Source organism: Dreissena polymorpha, chromosome 13, assembly GCF_020536995.1.
Source record: "Dreissena polymorpha isolate Duluth1 chromosome 13, UMN_Dpol_1.0, whole genome shotgun sequence".
Taxonomy (NCBI): Eukaryota; Metazoa; Mollusca; class Bivalvia; order Myida; family Dreissenidae; genus Dreissena; species Dreissena polymorpha.
The window spans coordinates 6,299,345-6,326,648 of NC_068367.1; the positions used below are offsets into that span (position 1 = coordinate 6,299,345).

Below are 27,304 nucleotides of genomic sequence, written 5' to 3' on the forward strand. Positions count from 1 at the left end.
AACTATCATTTTCATCATAGTTTAAAAAGAAGCTAATTTTATGTAAATTGAATATAAATCTATAACATTATTATAAACCAACTTGTTACAGCAAAACAATAAACTAATTATTTATTAATAAATTGTTTTTAAATAATTTTGGATTTAAGGCCCTTCAAATAAAGAAAAGTTCATTTGTGGATAATCAAAATTGGTGCTTTTCATTAAATTATTTATCGGTGTGCGCTGCTCTTGAACTCAATATTGTTTTAACAGAAAATACATTATATAATAGGGAAACACCATAAGGTGTTCATCTTGGAAAAAAAATTGTCAGGCGAAGAAACCCCATAATGTGTACATTTACAATTTAAGATGGACCTGTCAGTGTGCTTTCCCCGTTTTTCAGCCAGTCAGCCTTGTACTTAAAGGGACCGCCATATTAAAAATTATTCAAGGGCACACAGCTGTTTCAAAATGCTAATACAAGAACATACCCAATTAGATTTGTTTTTGTTTAAAAAATAGCTGCATGAAGATACATATTTGTCTAACGCATTGATAATAATTGACCTTACCTTCAACAAGGTAAGATCCTGGTGGACTATATTGTACCCCTAGAGGATCAACAACACCTGTGGCATATGGACAGGTACCTGAAACACAGTCATTTATTGCATTAAACAGAAGGTAACTCCAGTTAATTGTGAAAGAATTACATATTTTCGAAAAACAGTGTTAAGGCATTAAGCTTTACTTTCCTTGTTGAATACTTAATCCTTTTAATGTATTCAGCAAACTGAAATTGTCTATAAATGGCAAATGCTATGTGCCTCTTATCTTCACAGTAATAAGACAAATTTAGTTTTTTTTAGTGTTTTTAAATTAATTGATTATGTACTATTGTCCCTTTTAAACATAGGTTCAACAATTTATGTCAAATATAGTTCAAAACAAGAAATGTGTTTGTCAGCAACACTATGTTCCCTTCTGTGCCGCTTTGATTTTTTTTACCTTTGACCTTGAAGGATGACTGTGACCTTTCACCACTCAAAATGTGCAGCTCCATTAGATACAAATGCATGCCAAATATTAGGTTGCTATCTTCAATATTGCAGAAGTTATGGCAAAATGCTAAAGTTGGGGTAAGCAAACAGACCAACAGACAGGGCAAAAACAATATGTCCCCCACTATGGTGGTGGGGAACATAAAAACAATATTTCTTGTTTATTATGTGGACAAATCTATTGATAATTCTGTCGAGACTGCATGATTTGGTTTTACACTCGGTATATTTAAGTTTATTATATTTTGAGAAAAATAAAAACAGTCAGAATCCAGATTATTATCTACAGTGTGTATTCTAGACCCCAGAATTGTGTGATTTGGGCCATTTTCAAAATTATCACACACAGTTTCAGCATATGTGCAAGAAAATTCGCACATTTGATATCTTTTAATTAATCTTAAGAGCTGCTGTATTCCTTTTTGCATATCTTTTAAGAGACACCAGAAGTCTAAGGGAATAAACTTTCCGATAGGTAGGTGAAAAAATGTTAAGTTTTTGATAAAAAGGACTAATGGGCAAATAAAAAATAAATTTAGAAACTCACTGGATGTTACTTGTAAATGTTAACAGCAGAAAATAACAAGCAATTTTGTAAGTAGTGTTGAAGAAGAGAATAAATGATTTGCTGTAGTTTTTCTTTAAACTAACCATAGTATTTTTCACTTAATGTATGTGTAATACCTGATGTCACATTTTTGGACTATTTAGGTCAATGGTTAAGTTTATGTGATATACTCGAGGTCACAATGTTGAAATATTTAGGTTAATGTTTCAGTGTATGAGATATACCTGAAATCACATGGTAAGACTCTTCGGGTTAATGGTTAATTTGATGTGATACACCTGAGGTCAAATGATTGAACACTACAGGCCAATGTTTGAGTTAATGTGATATATTTGAGGTCACATGGTTGGATTCTTAAGGTCAATGGTGGAGTTTATGTGATATACCTGAGGTCACATGGTTAGACTCTAGCACAATTATAAGTTCTGGATCCACCCACATCACATCTAGGAAATGTATTCCGTCATGTTGTCCCATGAACACTACTGGAATATGTATTTGATTGGTATCGACACCACTCAATGCAGCCATTAACCGGGGTATTGCCATGTTGACCAGAGGGGCGTAGTAATAATCTGTAACAGAGCATATAAACAGAAGGGTAGTTGCCTACACATTAAACTGCACTTCCATAGTTGCCTTAGCATTCTAATGCACTAATAATTAACTCCATGACTTAACTTAAATTGTATTAATAGAAACATGTTTTGGTATTAAGAATGGCATAAAATGCTGTATTTAAGTATGCTTACCAATTATAATGACCCCTTTTCCCCCTGCAGATTGAACATTCAGCGCCTGCAACAATAAGCTAAATAAGACAAGATTTAAATTGATGATGAGCTTGTCATTCATCTTACATATGCATTACAGTACAATCTCAAAAATTGTCGGACAACAATATCACTATAATGTGTTAAGAAAATAGTATTTGGTGAAAATAAAATCAGGAAAATAGAGGTGGGATCTTATTTTGTAACCAAAGTTTAATTTGATATTTTTACATGAGCCTTGCTCTTGGAAAAATGATTTTCATGCTTTCATGAAAAATGTAGACCCAGAAAAGTATGCGCAGTATTCAAACATGGATTTTGGCTAAAAAATAATTCCTTTAAAAAACAAATGCCATAAAGCGTAAACTGTTGTTCCTTATTAGACTGTTCGGACTTGTGCATTAAGCCCAGTTTTCCCAAAACTAGTCTCATGTTACTATGTAGGTAAAATAACTAGAATTTTTTTTACAAACATGTTTAACTTTTCTGCACATTCTGTCACTTACTGGAACTCAGGAATGTATGGATCATTCCGCATAAGAATTAGAATGTGCAGTCCTTTCCTATGCTTCGTGATGAAATATTTGAAATATCAATTTATTATTGAGTCAATTCGTTTCAGACCCACTTAAACTTAATTCAATTAAACAAAACAATCATAGATATTGCAAACTGATGACTACATGCTCTGTAAAGCCCAAGTCTCACTATTGCCGGTACAGCCCTGGTTCATCCCGGTTTGCTAACGACCGGCGAGAACCAGGATGATTCGTAGAAATTTTTTAACGTGGTCACACTTTTTCCTGGTGGCGCACCGGTTGAAGATGGTTAACAAATCCGACAGAGTCCCGGTCAACCCCGAACTATCTACGGTTTATCCTGGTGTAACCCCAGCAGAGCCTTGGTAGTCGCCGGTAATGCCCAGGTGGAGCCCCGGTGAAAGTCGGCAGCGTCCCTGCAGAGCCCCGGTGTACCGTAACTTCACCGGCACTCACCGAGGCTATACCTGCATCAGACCCCGGCAGAGCTACGGCCACTTCCCGGTAACTCCCCGGTCGTCGCCGGTAATGCTCAGGCGGAGCCACGGTGAATTCCGGTGGCGTGCCGGCAAAGGTTTACCGATGTACTGTAGCTATACCGGGACTCTACCAGCATTTATCGAGGCTCCACATGGGCAACACCGTTGCAGAAGCTCTGCCGGGGTCTGTATAGGCCCTGTTGGAGCTATTATAGCCGTCCCGGTTGTTGCCGGTGCCGCTCCAGTCGTTGCTGGTCCTTCTCAGTTGCCCCCAGTTCATCCCTGAGGTATTTAACATTTCAATACTTTCCCGATGGAGCCCTGGTTGTCTCCGGTCGTCCCTGGTTCATCCCGATTGTCCCCCGTGGAGCACCGGTTCATCCCGATAGATCCCGGATCATGCACCAGGGCTCCACCGGCATCAGAGAGACTGAGCATTAAGGAAGCTTAAAATGGTGATGGACGCATGTAGGGATTGAATAGAAAACTCAATATTATAATAGCCCCAAATAAGCAAGTTCAGCTAAGATGTCTAAAACAAGAGCGTCAAAAGGTCCTTTGAAACTTAACTGTTGGAAGCAGATAGTATTCAAAATGTTGCACATTAGACTGATTTTCAACAAACCACAGTTACTTTTAGTATAGGAACAATTATCATAACCATGATTCATGACAAGTAAAAACCAAACATGCAAATTCTAGACAGTTCGCATTGTTTTATAGTCAATTGCCTAGTTTCAAAGTGACCATTTGTTTCAAATGATGGGACACGATATCTCAACTGACTGTGAAATCGTTAAAACAAATAATGATCTTAGAAAGGTTTGTGAAGAAGGAGCAAATAAATCTGACTTCTAGAGAAGTCACAAACTCGTTCTTTAATTTGAAACAGCGAGCAAGTTTTTTACCCTAAATGTCAGACTTTCAAACTTTCAATCTCAAACAAGATATCATTAACACACTGGGACCCTTTGGTATAGCATGCTGATCAATTCTACCATATTATTTGAAATCCCATTAATGCTTGACAAACTTGTGCTCTGGACAAAGGTTTTCAGAACTGAATTCCTAAATTTGACATTGCTTTTATACCTTGGAACCAGGTATTGGAGCAAGAAACTACCTCTAAAAACCATTATCATTCTATGTACCCTAAATCGTATAATGCTTATCAAACTTCTGGTATAGGTTGTTGAGTGTATAACAAGTGTTATACTATGCATAAATAACTTGAAAAGTCTGTAAGGTATGGAGTGGGAAACCCTTGACCCTTACATACCTATTGACAAGAAAAATTAAATATATTGAACTGAAAACAAACAAAAACACTTCTGGTGTGGACATATTTTTCAAGACTTATTTCATAAATGCAACCTTTGACTTAAAATGTTGAACTTGATTTAATAGAACTTTAAGCCCGGTTTGTAAATACAACACCGGCTCTCATCATGCAGGCCACTTCTGCAACATTATTTGCTAGTCTGTCCATGGTAAACAAAGTTATGCTTAGGAAAAGGTGTTAAGGACTGACTCTAAAAATCAGACCTTTGGCCTTTGACCTTGAATTGCGACATTGACTTTGAGCCTGTTTCTTGCAAATAATATATCAAATATATCCCCCTATCAACAGCCTACACTTTCCACTCAAAAACATGCTTGAGTGTTCCCATAATATGGCCAATGCTGTTTTTTGAACTTGCTATACAAGCATATTACCTGCTTTGAAAAAGTACATGCTTTGCTTCGATAAACCACAGCAATTCTTTCATCTAAAGGGACTTCAGGTGGTGTGCACATGTCGAACGGAGTTGCCTGTATCAACTTGCCAGAAACTGATGGCCGTGTAAACAGATCATAACCAAACAAGGCTGGTACTACTTGGTAGATGTCTCCAGAGTGCAGTGATGATGACACCCTCATTGAAACTAATTTCGAGTCAGGGTCTGATACTGCATGAAATACAAATACATTACAGAGTGCAAAGGTTTTCTAAATCAATTCAACATGCAACAAGTCCAAACAAGACAATCACATTTGGAAAGTACTCATTACATTCATGGCAAAATCTTAGTCAGAACTTACACACTTCCATAATAATACTTTCGACTTAGGCTTAATTGTTTGTGGTCCTATCATGAAGAAAGGATTGTAAAATTTAACAGGTGTATTTAATGGTTTGTTCCATCTTATTTGTTCAGTTTGACCTTGACCTGTTTACCAAAAAATCAAAAACTGTGAGTGATTCTCTATTTGTCATGAAAACACTTGGTGGGGTGCAAAGTTTTAAGAGCATTAACACAGAGGTTTCGAAGTATACACAAAAAGCCTATTTCACAATTGTTCCAATGACGACCTTTAAGAGAGCACCATGTTTGGTGCATGCAACATGTCATCTTGATATGATAATATATGTTGCTTATAAATAAACTTATTCCAAAACCTTTAATACATGATATAGAAATAGTCCTTACCGTCACACAAACATCAACTATGAACAAGACTTTCAATGTCCAATGTGACCTTGACCGTTAAGTGAGCAACATGGTTTCTGCATGCAATACATTATCTTGACCTGGATATTATTTCAGCCAGTTCATTTTTTAAATCCCAACATGCACAATAAAGTTATTGTCCAAATAGAAACATCTACTTAGGCTAAACCTATATAATTAATATGTCAAAAGCTCAAGAGTCAACAGCGACCTTAACCTTCAAACAATTAACATAATTATTGCATGTGACATTAACCCTTGATAGCATCATCAATTTGAAATCCAATCATGAACAATTAAATTATGACACACACAACCAGAGAGAGGAGTATCACTATAATAGTTGGCCCTTGTGCAATTATGAAGATGGAGACATAAAAAATATTTCATTTTTAAGTTTCACATGTGTATTTATGTCAAATAACAAATACATAATAAATGCATGAACACATTCTATACTCTGCTATCAAAAATTGACCCACTTTATTGGCTAACAGGACCATAGTTAGCTGAAATGAAAAGTGATGTAGCATGTCAATCTTATTGTTGGAACTGAGTCCATACTGACCGTTACAGGTTCGTTTATTAGGGCTTTAGTTTAAACCTATTTTTTTCAGCTGGATTGCATAGAAAGCTTACGGCTTATTTGAAATGCTCTCGAGTCCGTTTCCTGGGACTAAAACCAGTACTCTGTGACTATGGGGGAAATGTACAATACTCTACCACAGTGGGTAGATAGATTTATTTCGGTACCATGGTGCAAACACAATGAACTAACATGCCGTATTTATAAAATAATACATTTAAATACAAACATGAGAATTAACCATTTCATGCAAAACAGTACCAAGGATAAACACAAAAAAGGGACTGATCTCTTATTTCCATTGAGGTCCTTGTTACTGGTGGTCTAACAGAGAGGGACGTGAATTGTTGCTAAATAATATATCACAGATTTAAACTAAGCATTAATAATACTTGAATTAGTGGTCATTATTGTAGGAATATCTGTTAAAAATGAGCACACACAACATAAAGTAAATAAATTAATTACGTAGTTAAAATAGTTATAGCAAATAAAAATGTACCACAGATAATTACAACATTTACATCACAAACTGAATAGTAAAATGTCATTAGGAAGCGGAATGTATTTTAAAAAATTACACATGATACCGATTACTTCGTAAAATAGTATTACAAAATCTGACTTAAAAATTAGTTTTTATAAAACTGACTTAAAAAGTGGTTTTTGACGGCAACCTTTATAGTAATAAAAGGAGGTTACCAATTCCATATGTTACAACCCACAAATGCAAAGGACTTGATACCAAAACCTTTAACTTTCAGAATTGTGAAAGAACCTTTTTCATGGAACCTTGTATTATGACCATGTGTTTCCTTTACCGGAATGAAATGCTCACCCATATAATCAGGGGCTGTACCATCAACAATTATAAATACTATTATCAGAATATTTTGATAAACTCGTTTTGATACTGTGAGCCATTTTAATAGTTTAGATTGCTCAGGAACAATGAGTGACCGTGGGTCTAAATTCAAAACAAACCTTACAAACTTATTTTGAGTTACCTGTAACTTGTTCACCCGTGATTTATTCAAACCACAATACCAACAGGAACAGTCATAGTCAAAATGACATTGAATGCGTGACATAACCAAACGTTTCTTAGTATGTTGAGTGAGATATCCACCTTTATTATACACAATTTCTAACCTAGAGTTTGCCTTTTTAAAAACTGAAGAAACCATTGAATCACGAGATAAATTTTGAACCAATGTTGCATCACGATAATTAACTGAAGAGGGTGGCTCAATAACCTGGCCGTTACATGATTCATTAAGATAATGATTTAACCCAGTTTGGGCTAAGAGCCGAAAATAATGGACTCAGTTTTACCTAAGTGTATAGACAATTTATTGTCAATGAGCTATTTACTAACAACCTCAATTTCCTTAGTCAGGGCATTTTCAAAATCAAATTTATTTTTACCGGTAACCATTATGCCAGAATCATCAGCATACAAAACAAGCTTGTTTTTTACAACTGCTGACATGTCACTTACATAGATTAAAAACAGAAGGGGTCCTAGGATTGAGCCCTGAGGAACACCACAAGAAATATGCGAAAAAGAGGAGGAAGTTCCTGGGTATTGAGACTGTAACCTCATAATCGCTAGGCAGACACCATATCCACTACACCACTGTGACCTGACAAGTTCCTTAGGGAACTTTGAATACATACCTGTGAAATCAGATGTACATATACACATGTATATATATTTTTTACTATAATGACATGTCAGAGATATACAAGTATGTTGGAAACTAGTTTTGTTATTGCAAATGCCTAATGCACCTAATGCATAAACGTAAGGATGTAGGAACATACGGACGTACAAATGTGAAGTACAGAAAACATCAATGCTTATTGCATTTCACTGTAATAAACTAAAAACAGAAAACTGTCTTCAAGATAGTAAATCTTACCAACAGTTTGTGTTGTAGTTAGATTGAACCTCAAATCGATATTAGGCCAAATAGTACTTGGAAAACTCTCCCATCTTTGGCTTGCTGTAAATTGATGAAAGTTATAGTTTTATATATGCCTTCATAAAAACACATCTTCCAATTTTTTTCCAAGATCACTTGCCAGAGTCAAGACATGTTACTGCTATGGCACAATTCTGCTTTGTTACAAACAAATATATATTCAGACAGGTTGTATGAAACGTAATGGCATGTAAAGAGCCAATACAATACCTATCATTTAAATATCCTGAAAAAGACAACAATTATAAACAAGTCATTTTCACTTTTTGTGTAGTTAAATACAAAATCACCCTTACTTTGGTCCAATAAAGAAAATTGAAAACTTTAAGGGCTATTTTCACAAAGGGCTAAGCAAGTATGTCCTGTTACAGAAGTTATTTAAAGTTAATTGATCACAAAAGACAATCTGTGATCAGAGAAAAATATGTTGAGCATTATATACTAAAGAAGCCTTACTAAATCTTGTGACCCTGGCATGCTGCCAGTTTGACCCCTGGGGGATAATTTGGACAATCCTTGTAGACAATCATAAGTTGATGTTACACACCAAGCATTAAAACTCTGAGCATTGTGGTTTCAGAGGTTTTTAAAGTTCCCGGGTGTACATTGTCCAGGGTAATCATGGAACTTAGGCTGGAAATCCATGGTATAACATGGAATTCCATGGAAATCCCTGGAATTTGAAACAGTTTCCAGGGTTTTCCAGGGTTTTGTTCTAGAAATGTCCATGAAACGTGGACTTTTTTTCCAAGCATTTTCCAGCCTTGGATGGAAAAGCATGGAAAAGGAATGGAAAACGCTGGATTTAGGCTGGATAATCATGGAAAATATTTCCAGATAGCATGGAAAGTGGAACATAGAATTTTTTAAGCATGGAAAAGACTCAAACATTTTCAGCTGACCCTGGAAAAAACTAAGACTTTATAAGAGGAGAAAATAACTTATAAAAATGCAACACATTTTATTCAAAGTAAATCAGAGTTCAACAATTTACACAACATATGAATAAAACATAAAACAATGTGCATAGTTTGGGCAGAAATAGTAGTAGTTATAGTAGTAGTAGTAGTGGTAGAAGTAGTAATGCTGAGGCTGGCAGTAGAATATGTTGTAGGAGTAGAAGTAAAAGTGGTTGTTGTATAAGTTGTATAAGCAGTTAAACTACTGATAATTATACTATTGGTGCAAATTTAAGTGACAGTAGCAGTAGTAGCAGTTATTATTGTGTTGTTGTTTTAGCATTTACAGGAATAGTAGCAGTAACGGTAGCAATAGTAGTATAAATAATAATAACAATACTAGTAGCAGCAGTAATAGTAGTAGTTAAGGAAGTAGCATTAGCAGCAGCAGCAGTAGTAGTAGTAGAAGTAGTAGTAGTAGAAGTAGTAGTAGTAGAAGTAGCAGCAGCAGCAGTAGTAGCAGTAGCAGCATCAGTAGCAGTAGTAGAAGCAGTAGTAGTAGCAATAGTAGTTGAAGTACTACTAGTAGTAGTAGTAGTAGTAGTAGTAGTAGTAGTAGTAGTAGTAGTAGTAGTAGTGGTAGTAGTAGTAGTAGTAGTAGTAACAGCAGCAGCAGCAGCAGTAGTAGTAGTAGTAGTCGCTGCAGCAGGAGTTGTAGTAGTAGTAGCAGCAGCAGCAGCAGTAGCAGTAGTAGTAGCAGCAGCAGCAGAAGGAGTAGTAGCAGCAGCAGCAGTAGCAGCAGCAGTAGCAGTAGTAGTAGAAGTTGAAGCAGTAGTAGTAGTTGAAGCAGTAGTAGTAGTAGTAGCAGTAGTAGCAGCAGTAGTAGTAGTAGTAATAGTAGTAGTAATAGAAGTAGTAGTAGTAGTATAAGTAGAAGTAGCAGTAGTAGTAGTAGTAGTAGTAGTAGTAGTAGTAGTAGTAGTAGTAGTAGTAGTAGTAGTAGTAGTAGTAGTAGTAGTAGTAGTAGAAGTAGTAGTAGTAGTTGTTGTTGTTGTTGTTGTGGCTGTTGTAATAGTAGTAGTAGTTTTGCAGAAGTAGTAGTAGTAGTAGTAGTAGTACTAGTAGTAGAAGTAATAGTAGTAACTTTCAAAGCAATGTCTACAAGTTTAAATTCTTTAACCCTGTTCAAGGTTTATACACACTCAATATTTAACTACAGTCCAGGTTTGCAATTAACAAACTATCTGATAAACCTGTGTGTGAGTCAGATATGTCTGCTGCTAATCTATTGGTTATAAAATATCACAGCCTTTTCTGATTGGCTGAATTCAAATACAGAAAGTTTACCTGTTAGATTGAAATTCTGGCGTATTGTAGAAAATTTGCAGGTTAAACTTGTTGTTAAAATGAAGTTAATGTAATGTTCACAAACAGTAGAGTTAATGAGTTTTTCCATTAACAAGAATTTCTTAAAATAATAATGTATGGATATCATTTGGAAAGTGACATGAAATGTTGTTAAAAAGTGATGCATACAAGTGTTTCAGAAGTCGGTCTAGGAATAGAACAACAACTGAAGGTTTGTGCTTTTCATTATTTCTAAATATTCCTTTAAATTTATTCTTCTTATGTCATCATTGTAGACCTTTTTTATGCGACATTTTAGGTAAAAGTATGGCAAATAAAGAAGTTTTCACTAAGTGCAGTTTGCAGCTTGATAAAGGAAGTCCTATGTGGAGATATTAATAAGCTTGAATGTAGTATCGGAAGTTTATAATGCATGGCTAGGGAACTGAGGCTAAGGGAGTTATGTGCTGTGCATGATGAGAACTCAATGATCATTAATGCTGTTAATGTTTATAAGTAAATTAATTAAACCAATAGCATTGTTTTTTAGGTTTCACTGTGCATTTTCATACCAATATAATTACACATCATTCTAATTATAGCAATAATAAATTTGTACTAATCATACCTACAAATTTTGTTATGCTATGCTTTGTGATGTATTAACTTCATTATAAGTTATTATTTAAAGACAATTTTACTTAATATTTAAAACAATACTTGAATTATTTTCTATATACATTTTCATTATGTGCTTTAACTGTAGCTGACCAGTTGATGGAAGATACTGCAGAGTTTGGCAGGGAAATAACCCAAGACAGCAAAGCGGCTCTTTTGGCGCATTTACCAAGAGGACTAACATGGCCACAAATTCATGGTAAATACTGTTATGCCCCGGGCTCATATAAGTAATTTAGTGTTAACCACCTGAAAGTATTTTGTCTTTTTGGTATCCAATATTTTGGTCTAGTTTCAATTACAGGTTATTTTTATAAGAATTAGCAAATTAGCATATCTTTCATATAGCAATATCTGAATATAAAATTCCTATATATGTTTGAGTTTCCAGATACATGCTAGTGTACCCCGTTTTGGGGCATTTAAGAAAACAACAATATAAATTTCAAAATAAAAGAGAGTCATATAAAAATATAAGTTAAATCACCAATTTATTCACTTGAAAGTCTCAGTTTTCCTGTGTGGTTGCCTGTTTGCAAGTAGACTAAAGCCCGCTTACAAACTTTAAGAGAATAAATTTCAGTAAATGGAAAAGAAATAATTGCTAACTACTTAGGATCGTAAATGTTCGCTCAAATACAAAAAAGCCAGATGTACCGAATTGAGCAGTGATATGAAATATCTAAAATAGATTAAAATATGAATGAGCATTGAAGTATAGATATTCAATCATATGATTGCTGCATATTTACTTTTACAGATGAATGTAAAAAATTCATGACTTTCTTGTAATATTGTTTGCTTTGTTTTTCTTTCAGAGATCATGCAGGAGCCGTACAGTATAACCGCAGTACAAGTTCTATAAAAGATCCACGACCTACTGAAGCCCAGCTAATTAACAAAAAAGTTTTTAAAACTGTAATTTTATCCCACCTGGGTACTTATAATTTACTAAGCTGCCTTCACAAGTTTTAGACTTGCAATTATATTTTAAACTGTCACTTGGAAAGTAATACATGTACATGCATTATGTTCTGAATTTCTTTGAACAATAAAATTATATAAAAGTATTTTAATGAAATTGAGCACCTAAATTGCATTAAAGTGAAAGTAGCTGAGAAAAATAGTATCCTTGTGCTCATGGGCAGCTACATATATTGAGACAAACATGAAGTAGCTAAAATAACTTAAATTTTTCATTTTGTTTCTTGTATATCGTTTGTACAGGGTTCGTGAATTGTTACTGTATATTACTTGACTTGCTTGTATTTTGTTACTTTGAATACATGTTGTTAAGGTTGCATCATACTTTTTAACTTTTAAAGTAGCGCCTGTTCTGTTATGTAAGGGCCTTATTTATGATAATGGACCTAGAGGCTTTGTAAGCATGTATTAAACAACACTTGTTTGATCTGAATAATTTGTTAAATAAATGTAACACAATTTGTAATCTGATGTTATATTTTGATGAATTGTGAACAAAATAATACATTGAAGAAACTAAGGCATTATGTTGATTTTTTGTTTTGTTTTAATCTAACCTTAAATTATGATTTATTTAAGCTGTGAGTATTGTATTCATTTAATACATGAATATTGTTTTTAGACCAGAAATTTCTTTTTCTATTCAGTGACCATGGTAAACGCTGGACAATTTTCCATGTTATACCAGGCATCCATGGAATATTAAACAAAGAAAAACCCTGGAATATTTTCCAGGGTTTTCCAGCCAGCATGGAAAAAATACCGTCCGAATACTCCATGTAATCTGGAAAACCCTGGAAAAAAATCCATGGTTTTCCATGGTTTTCCAGATTACATGGAGTATTCGGACGGTATTTATTCCATGCTGGCTGGAAAACCCTGGAAATTGTTCCATGGTAATTATTCCAGGGAGCCTGGAAAACCATGGAAACTATTCCAGGCTATTTCCACATACCATGGACAATTTTCCACCCTTTTTTTTTTAAATATTGACGCTGGAAAAGGCTGGAAACTTATTCCGAATACTCCAGCCTCATATTTTCCATGGATTTCCATGGAAAACCCTGGACAAAGTACACCCGGGCTCTTTACTATACGAGTCTAAATAACTAAATATTAAAGCTCTGCGCTTTGTGGCTTCATGATTTTTTTTTTAGTTTCCACTTAAAAAATTTATTTTTAGCGTTAGTGAATATGCAGCTAACCAGAAATGTTGAATAACTTCAAAAATGAGTCAGTCAAGTATCATTCCTGAAAAGTTTCGTGAAAATCCACCAAGTGGATAAGATATATGTTGAAGCAAATTACTGACGACACATGACAAAAGAGGCAACCTACCAAAATTGCTAACCATGACCACTTCCTATTCAGGTGAGCTAAATTAATAGCTTTATTTTATGCTTTCTGATGGTTTATGGAGAAATATCAGTGAATTAAAACTGATTTTAACTGTTTTTAACAGATCTATGTTTAGATTTCTTAGATTACCCAATTGTGACCCCAAATTAAAGACAATTTTACCAAGGGAGACTACTCTGCATTGATGTTTACAAAAATTTACGGATGAGCAATCGTTTTAAATACCTGATGGGCGCGCAACTGGGAATTATATTGTCCGGAATTGCAAAAATACAAAATAAATCATGTGTAAGCATAAAAAACAAGGGCTGTTTGTAAATTGGCATGCCTCCATATGTGGCAAATTAATAGCGGTCACCTGCGAGTCATGATCAATGTACCTATGAAGTTTCATGATCCTAGGCGTAAGCTTTCATGGTTTATCATCCGGAAACTATTTTACTGTGTCAAGTCACCGTGCTCTTGACCTTTGACCTGGTGACCTGAACATCAATAGGGGTCATCTGCCAGTCATGATCAATGTACCTATGAAGTTTGATGATACTAGGCTTAAGCGTTCTTGAGATATCATCCGGAAACCATTTTACTGTTTCGAATCACCTCGAACTTGACCTTTGACCTAGTAACCTAAAAAATCAATAGGGGTCATTATTTGCCAGTCATGATCAATGTACCTATGAAGTTTCATGATCCTATTTCCTGTTTCGAGTCACCGTGGCCTTGCCCTTTGACTAAGTGACCTGAAAATCAATAGGGGTCATCTGCGAGTCATGATCAATGTACCAATGAAGTTTCATGATCCTAGGCGTAAGCGTTCTCCAGTTATCATCCCAAAACCATTTTACAATTTCTAGTCATTGTGACCTTGACCTTTGACCAAAAGACCTCAAAATCATTAGGAATCATCTGTCAATCATCGTTAATCAACCTATGAAGTTTCAGGATCCTAGGCCTAAGCGTTCTTGAGTTATCATCCGGAAACCATCTGGTGGACGGACGGACGGATCGACCTACCGACATGTGCAAAACAATATACCCCCTCTTCCGCCAGTCATGATCAATGTACGTATGAAGTTTGATGATTCTAGGCGTAAGCGTTCTTGATTTATCATCCAGAAACCATTTTACTGTTTCTAGTCACCGTGACATTGACCTTTGACCTAGTGACATGAAAATAAATAGGGTTATCTGCGAGTCATGATCAATGTACCTATGAAGTTTCATGATCCTAGGCGTAAGCGTTCTTGAGTTATCATTCGGAAACCATTTTAATATTTCGATTCACTGTGACTGTGACCTTTGACCTAGTGACCTCAAAATCAATAGGGGTCATTTGCCAGTCATGATCAATGTACCTATGACGTTTCATGATCCTAGGAGTAAGCGTTCTTGAGTTATCATCCGGAAACCATTTTTCTGTTTCGAGTCACCGTGACATTGACTTTTGACCTAGTGACCTGAAAATCAAAAGGGGTCATCTGCCAGTTATGATCAATGTACCTATAAAAATTCATGATCCTAGGCCTAAGCGTTCTTGAGTCATCATCCGAAACCATCAAATGGACGGTCGGACGGACCAACCAACCGACCTTCCGAAATGTGCAAAACAATATAGCCCCTGTTCTTCAAAGAGGGGCATTAAAAGAAAATGTGTAGGATTTGGTGGAATATCGATTTCCATTCACTTGTGATCAAAGAAAAAAAAATATGATCACAAGTAAATTAAAATCGATATTCCACAAAATCGAATAAATATCATCTAGGCCAAAAGAAATGTTGTGGTTCGGGTCACCCGACCCTACCTAAGAAAATGCGATGACCCTACAGTTTTCATTGGCCATGCCGACCCTAAACTCCTTTTTTTCTTTTTCCCGGTAGGATAAATATCAAAGAGATATCGACTTAGCCGAAAAAATGTGAGAGCCGATTTATGATACTCTGTCAATTACGTCATGTATCTCTTTACCCACCTAAAGCCCCCATTAAGGCGGATCGTCGATGTATTGGAAAACAGATATTGGCTAATGAGAGCGCACGCTTTGAATCAGCTACAACACACGTAAGCAGTCATACCTATACCTACAGTAAAATAATGCAGACGACGAGTGGAGTAATTTTCAAAATTGTGTGATTTTATGGTAGTTTGTTGGCTTTGTTATTTAACAAACTCATCGGTCCCTTAGGTGTAAACCTCTACGATGCAATCTCGGCCACTTATTTAGAAGAGAGATGATGGCAACCGGGTGAAATCCTCGAGGATATTGTACATTTCATGAATTATATGGTCGAAAATTTATTCGACACGTATTGGGCTTAAACAAATTATCGTTGAGTTAATAACGCACAACTCTAAATGTTTCGTTTGATTCTCAAATGAGCATTATTCAATTTGTAATCCGAAACGCGCTTCCGAATTTTTAATGCTAACGCGACATTAACAAATTCTAGCGTAAAATAATGAGTTCTTTATCCTTTGTTTCAATAAAAAGCGGGCGAAAATTATGCAGACATGTAGAACGTCGCATGGAAAGTGTGGGTGTATGTTGTGTTGTATAAAAACATGAACATCTTATCAGGCGATTAACGCGTGTTCTGTGCAAAAAAAAAACGCCCCGATTAAATGTTATTTCATAAAATATTTAAATAGTAACAAATGGAACTTTATTTGATACTTAAGAAAAATGGCGAATGTTTGTGTTTCTTGAAATTGTTGAGAACTTTTATCTTATTTTCCAGAATTTTGTTTAAAACTGGAATATACGGGATTATCAGGCAATGAGTAGCGATGGGAAAAGAATGAAGCATGTGCAGTAATAGATAGAAAGGAAATACACTACACAATAATGTGAACAATTTTCTAACAGGTTTTATATGAAAACCATTAACATAGAATGAATTTTAAAAACAGGCACCTTGTTTGGAAAAACAAATATAATAATAAACCGACCTACCCTTTGTTCAATGTTACCCGAGCCACAATTTGTTAAGGCCCTTTATACAGTTTTTAAAAGGAATAATAAAATGTTAACTTCACTGTTGGAAACATAGGCAAAGGCCCAACTGTATCCATGAAGTATTCCAGGTGCAAATGTACTGCCCAGATACGATCGAAAATGCTGTTGTGTTGTCCAATCGAAAATCGGTGAGTCAAAAATGTCATTCTGCAAAGAAAAATCAATGCATGCATCACAATGTTCTTCAGAGATCCATATGTATATTGACAACGTGTCACCATTAGTGAATGCTTTTGTTCTAGGATACCTTAAGAGTTACTAGTATCTGACTTACAGCACGCTTGACAAAAATAGCTAAAGCCACATTTACCTTGTGCTAACCCTTCCTTCATGCAAAACCAGGTATCTAAGTATTGGGTTTCATTAATTCAGTATATTTGTTTCATTAGGCTATTATATATCACACTATTTTCGGAGACAAATTAGATATGCAAACTTTGTATTGTAATGAGTCAGTGCGCTGTTGTATCTCATACAGTGTAAACCTATTTTTTGTCTATCCCTACTAACAACTAAACTGATAAAAGAAATGGGTCGTCATTTTAGATAATTAATTTAATGTATTCTTTGGAATATTTATCTCTTAATAAAGGCTCAGCTGTAATTAATTGGTTTAGCCCAAAATTTATTATTCAATTATGTATTTTTTTTTAAAGATACCCTGTTTGCAGATTGCATTATTAAAACCTCTTTACTTAGGATATTTATTGTTAACAATTGTTTCTTGCACATGTGTGATGGTTGCGTAGAGTCGCAAATAGAACAAGACTATTGCCAAGGAATATATGTCCCCTACCGGCTCCACCATTGTCAGAAACTCCACCATTGTCGGAATATTTTTTTTATATGTGTTGCCATAGCAAATTGCCATCTTTACACGTTTTAAGTTTCTTGAAAAAATATGAAGAACTTTTAAAGTTATCGCAGGATCCAGAAAACCACCATTTTCAGCAGTATTTCTAGTCTATTTGTTTCCATAGAAACCAGAATTTTTGACGTAGGAACAAAATGAAATGATGGGCATAATGTCTATATTGCCATCTATTTATGTTTCAAGTTTCATGAAAAAATATTAAGAACTTATAAAGTTATCGCAGGATCAAGAAAAGTGTGACAGACCGATGACCGATGACACCGGTAGGGGACAAACAGATGTGGTTTCGACCACTGCTAGTGGCAAAAGGTCCTTAGTTACCACCATCATAATCGTCGCGTAGTCAGGTAGTTCGTCCACAGCGTCTGCTATAAACACAAACTTGCGTGAAGTGTTAGAAATAGTCCATGTTTTGAATGTCAATGTTAACGCCCAAACCTAACGCATTAATTGGCAGGAACAACATTTAATGACTATATTGTTGGTTGGCAAAATGAGCCCATGGAAAAAGACAGTTTCCTGACAAGTTTCAGCATATTAAACAGGTTAATGACGAGATTCAGCCTTACTTGGCAAGTTTGGTCAATAGCTAATAATTTATCCAAGATGGCCACAGATCCTAAGCTGCTCACCTGAGACCAGAAGGATCATTATGAAAACTTGGAGTTGAGAATAAAGCAAGGGATAATATTGTCACAAAACCAGGTTTTCATTTTTTTGTAAGTGTGATAAAGGAAGACAATTCAAAATGTGCATTGTTACTGATGAACCGTGAAGGAACATTTCACAATTTTGACATGGACAATTCACAAATATAACACGGCCGCGATTTATCTAAATATAAATGCCGTTTTAAACTGTTTAAAAATAACTTTTTATGCTCAAAACTGTCAAAAACAGCCATTTCCCAATTAAAAAATATGTTTCATTTCACCATTTTTCATTCAGAATTTGAAAATTGTGTTTACTTTGGTTTTACTGTCGTCGCTTGTTTTAATCGATTACAAAACTGAATCGATTTAAATTTTTAACCGGTGTAACGGATGTATAAGTCAAGCGCCGCCTATGAAACTCACCATTAAACAAACAAAATGGCGTCACAAAACTTGCGTTGATATGTTAAAAAGATTTTTTAAATCAAATAATCCCGATTTATTGCAATTTGCGTTTACAATTAAGACACACACGATTTGTACAGTGTTTTTACAATGCACTATTTAAACGGACATGGATTACATTATGAGGAAAGTAATGTGAAATTTTGCTGATAGCACATGATTCATGTATTGAAAACTGTGAGCGAGACTAGATATTATGTATCCTATCTGTTTACACTTGTGAATATTGGTTAAAGTAAAGTATGACTGTGATCAATTTATTATTTTATCAACATTAATTTAAATGCATTTTCATGATGCGCAGTTATGTTCAAACACTGTATGTAAAAATATAATAACTGGTTTTAATTTTTTATATAAATTTATAAAGCATGACAATATACGGAAAGCGACTGCCCAAATAAGTGTGTGAAACTCGAGTAAAATACGGGTTTTATCCGTGTTAAACCAAGCGGTATTTGAAGTTGGTTTAAGTGGGTCTTCATTGCTTACAACTTGATTAAAACTGTGTAAAACACACAAAAAACTCACTTACCCATATGTTGGTTTTGGTTAGTTGATTATTTTGTTGGTTTTGGTAAGTTGGTTTTTATTGAGTTTTGGTAAGTTGTTTTTTCGTGAGCTTATTAAGTTGTTTTTTTCTGTGTTTACAGTGGGTCTTTTTACCAACTTGGTTAAAACTGAGTAAAACACAGAAAAAACTCACTTGGTACATATATGTGGGTTTCGGTAAGTTATTTCTTGTGGGTTCTGGTAAGTTGTTTTTTTGTGGGTTTTGGTTTGTTGGTTTTTCGTTGGTTTTGGTAAGTTTGTTGTTTGTGTGTTACTTTAACACAATAAACCCACAAAAAAACTTACCAAAACCAACAAAACCCAACTAACCAAAGCTCACAAAAAACAACATACCAAACCCCACAAAAAACAACATACCAAAATCCACAAAAAACAACTTTCCAAAACCCACAAAAAAACAACTTACCGAAACCCACATATTATTACAGAGTGGTTTTTTTGCGTGCAAAAAGACTCACAAAAACCAACTTAAACACACTTCTGTCTACAAAAGTGTGTTTAAGTGGGGTTTTGTGAGTCTTATGTTCCCTTAAGGTATCATAAAATTTTGCTCATCTGACCATTAACCATTGTAAAAAAATATTATTTTACATCTTTCTGGTAACAAGAGCTTGTCACAGTAGTGCAAAATCCCCGCCAAAATGTGTTTGCTTGTATGTCAACATTTGTTTTAAAAAGTAGAATAATATTTGTAACACATGGCACATGAAAAGCTAAAATATTTACTATGAAACCAAATTAAAAAAATAAAATAAATATATAAAATAAAAACAAGGGCTGCTTGTTAAACATGCATGCCCCCCTATATGGGCTATAAGTTGTAGTAGCAGCCATTGTGTGAATACGTTTTTTGTCACTGTGAATGGTGGTGGTGGTGGTGGTGGTGGTGGTGGTGGTAGTAGTAGTAGTAGAGTAGTAGTAGAAGTAGTAGAAGTAGTAGTAGTAGTAGTAGTAGTAGTAGTAGTAGTAGTAGTAGTAGTAATAGAGTAGTAGTAGTAGTAGGTGGTGGTGGTGGTAGCAGAAGAAAGTAGTAGTAGTAGTAGTAGTAGTAGTAGTAGTAGTAGTAGTAGTAGTAGTAGTAGTAGTAGTAGTAGTAGTAGTAGTAGTAGAACAGTAGTAGAAGTAGTAGTAGTAGTAGAAGTAGTAGTATTAGTAGTAGTGTTAGTAGTAGTAGTAGTAGTAGTAGTAGTAGTAGTAGTAGTAGCAGTAGAAGTAGTAGTAGTAGTAGTAGTAGTAGTAGTAGTAGTAGTAGTAGTAGTAGTAGTAGAAGTAGTAGTAGTAGTAGTAGCAGCAGCAGCAGCAGCAGCAGTAGTAGCAGTAGTAGTAGTAGTAGTAGTTGTTGTTGTTGTTGTTTGCATTACAAAAATGCAGTTAGCCTTACATTTGGAAAAATTTAGATATATTGCAAGGGAGGCAAATCTGTAACAATAAATTTTAACTTATTGCATTTGTTTCCACTGTAGTGTATTACCTCACCTGTCCTGCTTATATTTATATGAATCAACAAAATTAAACATTAACACAATATTTAATATACAAAATATACAAAAAATCTCATATTCTGATAATATTTTACTGATCAACTGTATTTTACTAAAAGGATGATGTTTCATTGGACTGATAATTATAGATTAAGGATTACATACCAGTTGCTTCAGTAATATTGTTCAGAGTGTGCCCTGTTGGCCGCGTATGCATTCTTGAATTATCATTCAAAAAACCATTTTACTATTTCGAGTCACCGTGACCTTGACCTTTGACCTAGTGACCTCAAAATCAATAGGGGTCATCTGCGAGTCATGATCAATGTACCTATGAAGTTTCATGATCCTAGGCCCAAGCGTTCTTGAGTTATCGTATGACAACCACCTGGTGGACGGACGGACCGACCGACAGACCGACATGAGCAAAGCAATATACCCCCTCTTCTTCGAAGGGGGGCATAAAAAGAATAATAAAACAAGAAACCGTCGGAGACGGGTGATGCTCTCCAAAATTATTTTGTCCCAATATTGCACAATATATTCAGATAAAAGGTAACGTGTTGAGGGAACAGTGGATGGGGTACAAGAATTTTTATAGAAAATTTCAAAGGGCCATAACTCTGTGAAAAATCATCCGACCAGAACCCGCTGATAATATACACATCTCCTCTTGGTAGTTAAGCTTCCCATAAAGTTTTATTGAATTCCGGTCATTAGTTGCTGAGAAATAGCCCGGACAAGAATTGCACTACATGTACAGTTAATGGAAAATGTCAAAATTTCACAGGACCATAACTCTGTGAAAAATCATCCAACCAAAACCGGCGCATAATATGCACATCTCTTGGTAGTGAAGCTTCCCATAAAGTTTCATTGAATTCAGGTCATAAGTTGCTGAGAAATAACCCGGAAAAAAATTGCGCACGGACGGACAGACAGACAGACGAAAACATGGACAGACAAAGCGGTGACTATATGCTCCCCCCAAAATAAATTTAGGGGGAGCATAAAAATAAAGGAAGATAATTAAAAAAACTACAGCCGAAAGAATTATGGTTCATGCTCACTGCACTTCTAGCTGCCATCTCTTTGTGTTTCTAGTTTTAAGTAAATCCCTTTAGAAGATTTAGAGTTATGCTCTGGACAAAAATTTGCTTTGAAGTTAAATAAAGGGAGATAATTCAAAAACTAAAGTTGATAGATTTCTTGTTCTAAGTCACTGCACTTCTCCTACATGCCATCTTTTTATATTTAAAGTTTCAAGTAAATCCCTTCAGTAGATTTAGAGTTATGCTCCAGACAAAAATTTCATTTGAAATAAAATAAAGGGGGATAATTCAAAAAATAAGGTAGATGGAGTTATGGTTCTTAGTCACTGCACTTCTCCTACTTGCCATCTGTTTATATTTCAAGTTTCAAGCAAATCCCTTCAGTACATGTAGAGTTATGCTCCAGACAAAAATTCACTTTCATATTACATAAACGCAGATAATTCAAAAACTAGGGTAGATAAGAGTTATGGTTCTTAGTCACTGCACTTCTCCTATTTGCCATCTGTAAATATTTTAAGTTTCAAGTAAATCCCTTCATTAGATTTAGAGTTATGCTCAGAACAAAAATTTGCTTTGAAGTTAAATAAAGGGAGATAGTTCAAAAAATAAGGTAGATAGAGTTATGGTTCTTAGTCACTGCACTTCTCCTACTTGCCATCTGTTTAAGTTTCATGTAAATCCCTTCAGTAGATTAAGACAAATGCTCCGGAAAAACCAGAGGGCCATCATGGCCCTATATCGCTCCACTGTTTTTTTATGCGAAAAAAACGTGCAATGCGCATAGGTTGAAATGTACTCAAGCATGTGACTTTCTCTTTCTATCCCTCGTCCCATTGGGCGCTTAAAGTTTAAAGGGTGAGCATTTTTATAAATGGAAAAAGTTACTACCGTGTTAACTAAACAGACTTAAAAGCCCGGGAATTGTTGCACAGGTCATTTGCTTATAACGTAGGTACATTTATCTCTCCAAAAGATATTGTCGTTCTTTCTATTTCACATATTTTTAGATGCTGAAGATCAAATCTATGCATTTGATTTGAAACAGATTCACAAGACCCATAGGAATCAAAAAGCCTTAACCCTTTACCAAACGACACATTTTGGACTTTCCCAATTTGAAAGAGGTTGCAGACGACAATTAAATTGAAATGGAATCTGAAGGAAATGATCAAGTAGGGTAAAAATAATTGTGATAAAATGAAAAATTGCTCATCTTGAGCAATTTCTTCTTTTATCACAATTATCTATAAAGTCTTAAGTTACAAACCTGTAAAATCCTGTTAGTGTTTGGCAAAGGGTTAATAATCTCTGGTTCCTTCTGAAGAGCATTTCACACATTTATAACAAATCCAATAGTAGCATCTTTCTTTGTGAAGCATCATCTCAAAATATAACAAGGGCTGTTTGTAAAACATGCATGCCATATGGTCTGTCAGTTGTAGTGGCAGCCATTGTGTGAATACTTTTTTGTCAATGTGACCTTGACTTTGACCTAGTGACCTGAGAATCAATAGGGGACATCTGCGAGTCATGATCAATGTACCTATGAAGTTTCATGATCCTAGGCGCATTAGCTTTCTTGAGTTATCATCTGGAAACCATTTTACTGTATAAAGTCACCGTGACCTTTGACCTAGTGACCTGAACGTCAATATGGTTCATCTGCGAGTCATGATTAATGTACCTATTAAGTTTCATGATCCTAGGCGTAAGCCTTCTTGAGTTATCATCCGGAAACCATTTTTCTAAGTTGAGTCACCGTGACCTTTGACCTAGTGACTTGAAAATCAATAGGGGTCATCTGCGAGTCATGATTAATGTAAATATGAAATTTCATGATCCTAGGCATAAGCGTTCTTGAGTTATCATCCAGAAACCTTTTTACTATTTCGGGTCACCGTAATCTTGACCTTTGACCTAGGGACCTAAAAATCAATAGGGGTCATCTGCGAATCATGACAATGTACCTATGAAGTTTCATGTTCCTAGGCATGAGCGTTCTTGAGTTATCATCCGGAAACTATTTTACTAGTTCGGGTCACCGTGACCTTGACCTTTGACCTAGTGACCTGAAAATCAATAGGGGGTCATCTGCGAGTCATGAACAAATTTGGTAGAGGACTTTTAGATATCACTACAAATTTAGTAGCCCTAGGCTCTATAATTATGAACAAGACGATTTTTAAAGTTTGCACAAAATAGGCCTTATTTAAGCATATTGTCACACGTTCTGTTAGCGTGTGCTCTTTTCTTATGAGTGACAGATTTGTTACTTTCACGTTGTTTCCCCAAGTGCGCAGGATAATGAAAGACTGTAAGTCAGAGCAACATTAACAGTAGAACTTTATTGACACAAACACACAGCAAGATGGCAATAGAGCAGAGGTCATGAACAAATGTTATTAATTGTTAACAATACAAATTTTACAACTGAAAGTATTCAATATCTAAAACATCAAACTTTAGGGAAATTAAACTCGCTTTTAGCAAGAGGTAACTGAAGAATTTTAATATATAAAATAATCACCAAATATTTAGACTTGCATGTAGAATGAACAATTGTAATACATACAAAATTCTGAACTTATATCACGTATACAAGTAAAGTAGAAATAAAATAAATGTCTTACCTGTAAGTCGGAGCAACATTAACAGAAGAACTTTATTGACACAAACACACAGCAAGATGGCAATAGAGCAGAGGTATTGAATCCATTCTGCATTTGGCTTATATAGGAGTTGGTTGCCATCTGCTGTTGTTATGGTCACATTTGGTTTAGATTTGCTCTGACCCACAGTTAGGTAATGACAACAAGGTATGTTGTAACATCAAAAGGGAGCTTTGATTAAGATGCCAATAACAGGCTGTCATTTAAGATCTCAACATGAATAATTTGTTTGTTATAATCTTTTACATGCATTGTTGACAATATTGGAATATTGAAAAAGTGTTACAGCAAAACTGTAGAAGGATGTAATGTTGATGCAATAATCTTTAACAAGCATTGTTGCTTATATTGGAAATATTGGAAAGGTATTTGATGATTCTCTTAACAATAAGTGATGTAAATATGTTGTATAATATTGCATTTACAACTAAGATTGTGTTACCCCTAAATATCATATTGCCAGAGATTGACAAGAAAACAAATATCAAGTGTAGCTGTACAAGATCATGAAACCCTACAACAATAAACAAATATACAAATGACATATACTATTAAACAAATATTCAAATGATCAAATAACTATAAAACTATTACTATAAAATCTTCAAATATGCAAATGACTGCATATATAAATGCAAAACACTGTGAAATCTTCCCCTGCGCTGTAAAACCAATGCTCCTGCATTGTAAACAAATCAAAGAAACTGTGAAGTATCCAGTTAAATGAACAATTTAAAATGATGACTATATGATGAGGTTAGGCAATATTTACAACAACATGAGAACAACATGAAAAAGAACATTCTAGACTGTAAAAAAGGTTATAAGTTAAGTAATTAACAAAGTGTTCTTACTCAAAATCTTGCACAATTGCAGCTCCATTTAAATGATTGTTAGCAAATGGAACACATAAGAATGTTAAATAAAAAGTGATTGTAGGTGTATACGTATGGTGATTGTTGTAGTACCATCATGAAGTTGAGACTTAATGTTGCAGCAAAGCTGTACTGATCTCAGGGTATAAATTTGTAGTTATAGGCGGATCCTTTGAAGAGTACTTTACATTAATTGGAATGCAAATGCCATTTTGGTTGATCCAAAGGTACATGGAGAATTTGTGTTTAGTGAGGCGGTTTACCTTGTATGCTTGAAGTGGAGTAATCATGATTTTAGGATTGAGGGAAAGAGTGCAGTTGTCGAATTTGTTCAATATTTTAAAATCGCCAAAGTCCAAAATGAGTGTGGAGGTGATGGAAATTTTTACTTGTACAGAAGGAAGACAATTATCTCCTGAGAATTCTAAGTGTTGAATGCATGGTGGTAGTTGAAGACATGGGATTTGTGCAACATTCATACCATCAGTGATTTCCAGGATCAGAGTGCTAGAGAATCTAGAATTGAAACAGTATTTTAGAAATCTGTATGTGGCAAACACAAATAGAATGGCAGAAAACATAAGCAAAGGCGAGTAAGTTGTTGTTGTCATGTTGTGTAGAGGAGCTAAAGTGGTGGTTGTTGTCATTGGTGCTTGTGTAGTGTAAATGAAACTTGGCAGGTTTGCAGCTTGTGCTGGATGAGTGATGTGAGTTAGTGCTAGCAATGATGCTAATCTACGGTATTTAAAGTACAAGTAGATTATCCCTGGAAGGCAGAGGATGGACAAGGTGGTTGACACTATTGATAACATGAAAGAAGGGGTTATTTCATCAATGTCATAGTCTTTTAGGGCAAGAATGGGTTCTGCTAGAGAACTGTATATTTCTTGGTCATTTTTAGCTGCCTCCGCCATTTTCTTAAGGTTTAAGGTTTCAATTTTTTCTGTGGCAAGGAATGTACTGAAATTATGCTGAAACATATTGAAAGAAGGAATGGTAATGTTGAGTGGTGATTCAAATGCATCATGGGCCTCAATGATTGCTAAAGCCTTCTCATTGAAGAACTGTTGAAGTAGAGCAAGGTTAACAGGGTGCAGGACAGTGACGGGAATAGAGTGGTGATGACAGTAAGAAAGCCTTGGTGGGATAAAGGATGAGACAGTTGAAATGGAACAGTTGCATGGGACAGTAATGATACAGAAGTGGCATCCTGAAACATTAGTAGTACGGTCAGGACAATCAAGTGTTATGTCTGAGGTATTAAACACTAGAAAATGGGTTTCATTTAACTGGGTCACTGCTGGTGTAATACGATTAGAAAAATATCCAAAGTTGCATCCTTTGAAATGGCAATAAATGGAGGTAGGTTAGTAATTTGGGTGGCATGAGTAGAGGAAGAGTTTAGTGGTACAGGGAAAACAAGTACTTTGTAGAGGTCAAGAATCATGTTGGTATGCACAATTGGGAATTGGACTGTTATGTAAATTGTTTTTTTAGATTTGAAAAAGGAAAATTTAGCATTTTCATAGTAAAATAGTGGGTCGGTGGAAGTTAGCTTGTACTGTTTTGTATGAAGTTGTTTACTGATGTTGTAAAGACTGTCTTCCAAAATTTTGTATGGAATAATCTTTGTAGAAATTTTACCTTGAGTAAGACTAATGATTCCGTCAAGAAGAGATCCATAAGATTCCTTGCGCATGTTAGAAAACTTTAAAATATTTGTTAAAACATGAGTAACTTTGGATTGAACCTGCTGAAATTTGAGAAAATAATCAGTTAAATCTGAACTGATTGCGACAATTTGATCATGATTATTTTGGATTCCCTTAACAATATTTGAAAATCTTGCATCTGAATGCAGCATAAATGAGTGTAAAAGTTTTGAGTCATGAGCAAATCCTTGTTGC

The 27,304-nt window shown here is 35.1% G+C and overlaps 1 protein-coding gene across 7 annotated transcripts in view; it reads right to left on the reverse strand.

Annotated features, from left to right (window-relative positions):
- LOC127854475 (uncharacterized) overlaps window positions 1-27,304 on the reverse strand; it is a 282,308-nt gene that overhangs the window by 80,042 nt on the left and 174,962 nt on the right. For all 7 annotated transcript variants that reach the window (XM_052389530.1, XM_052389527.1, XM_052389528.1 and 4 more), the window contains 6 exons: window positions 16,773-16,899; window positions 8,409-8,492; window positions 5,122-5,354; window positions 2,367-2,412; window positions 2,001-2,189; window positions 558-635 (listed from right to left, as the gene is read on the reverse strand). In XM_052389530.1, coding sequence (XP_052245490.1) covers window positions 558-635; window positions 2,001-2,189; window positions 2,367-2,412; window positions 5,122-5,354; window positions 8,409-8,492; window positions 16,773-16,899 — 757 coding nt within the window. The remainder of the gene's footprint in view (window positions 1-557; window positions 636-2,000; window positions 2,190-2,366; window positions 2,413-5,121; window positions 5,355-8,408; window positions 8,493-16,772; window positions 16,900-27,304) is intronic.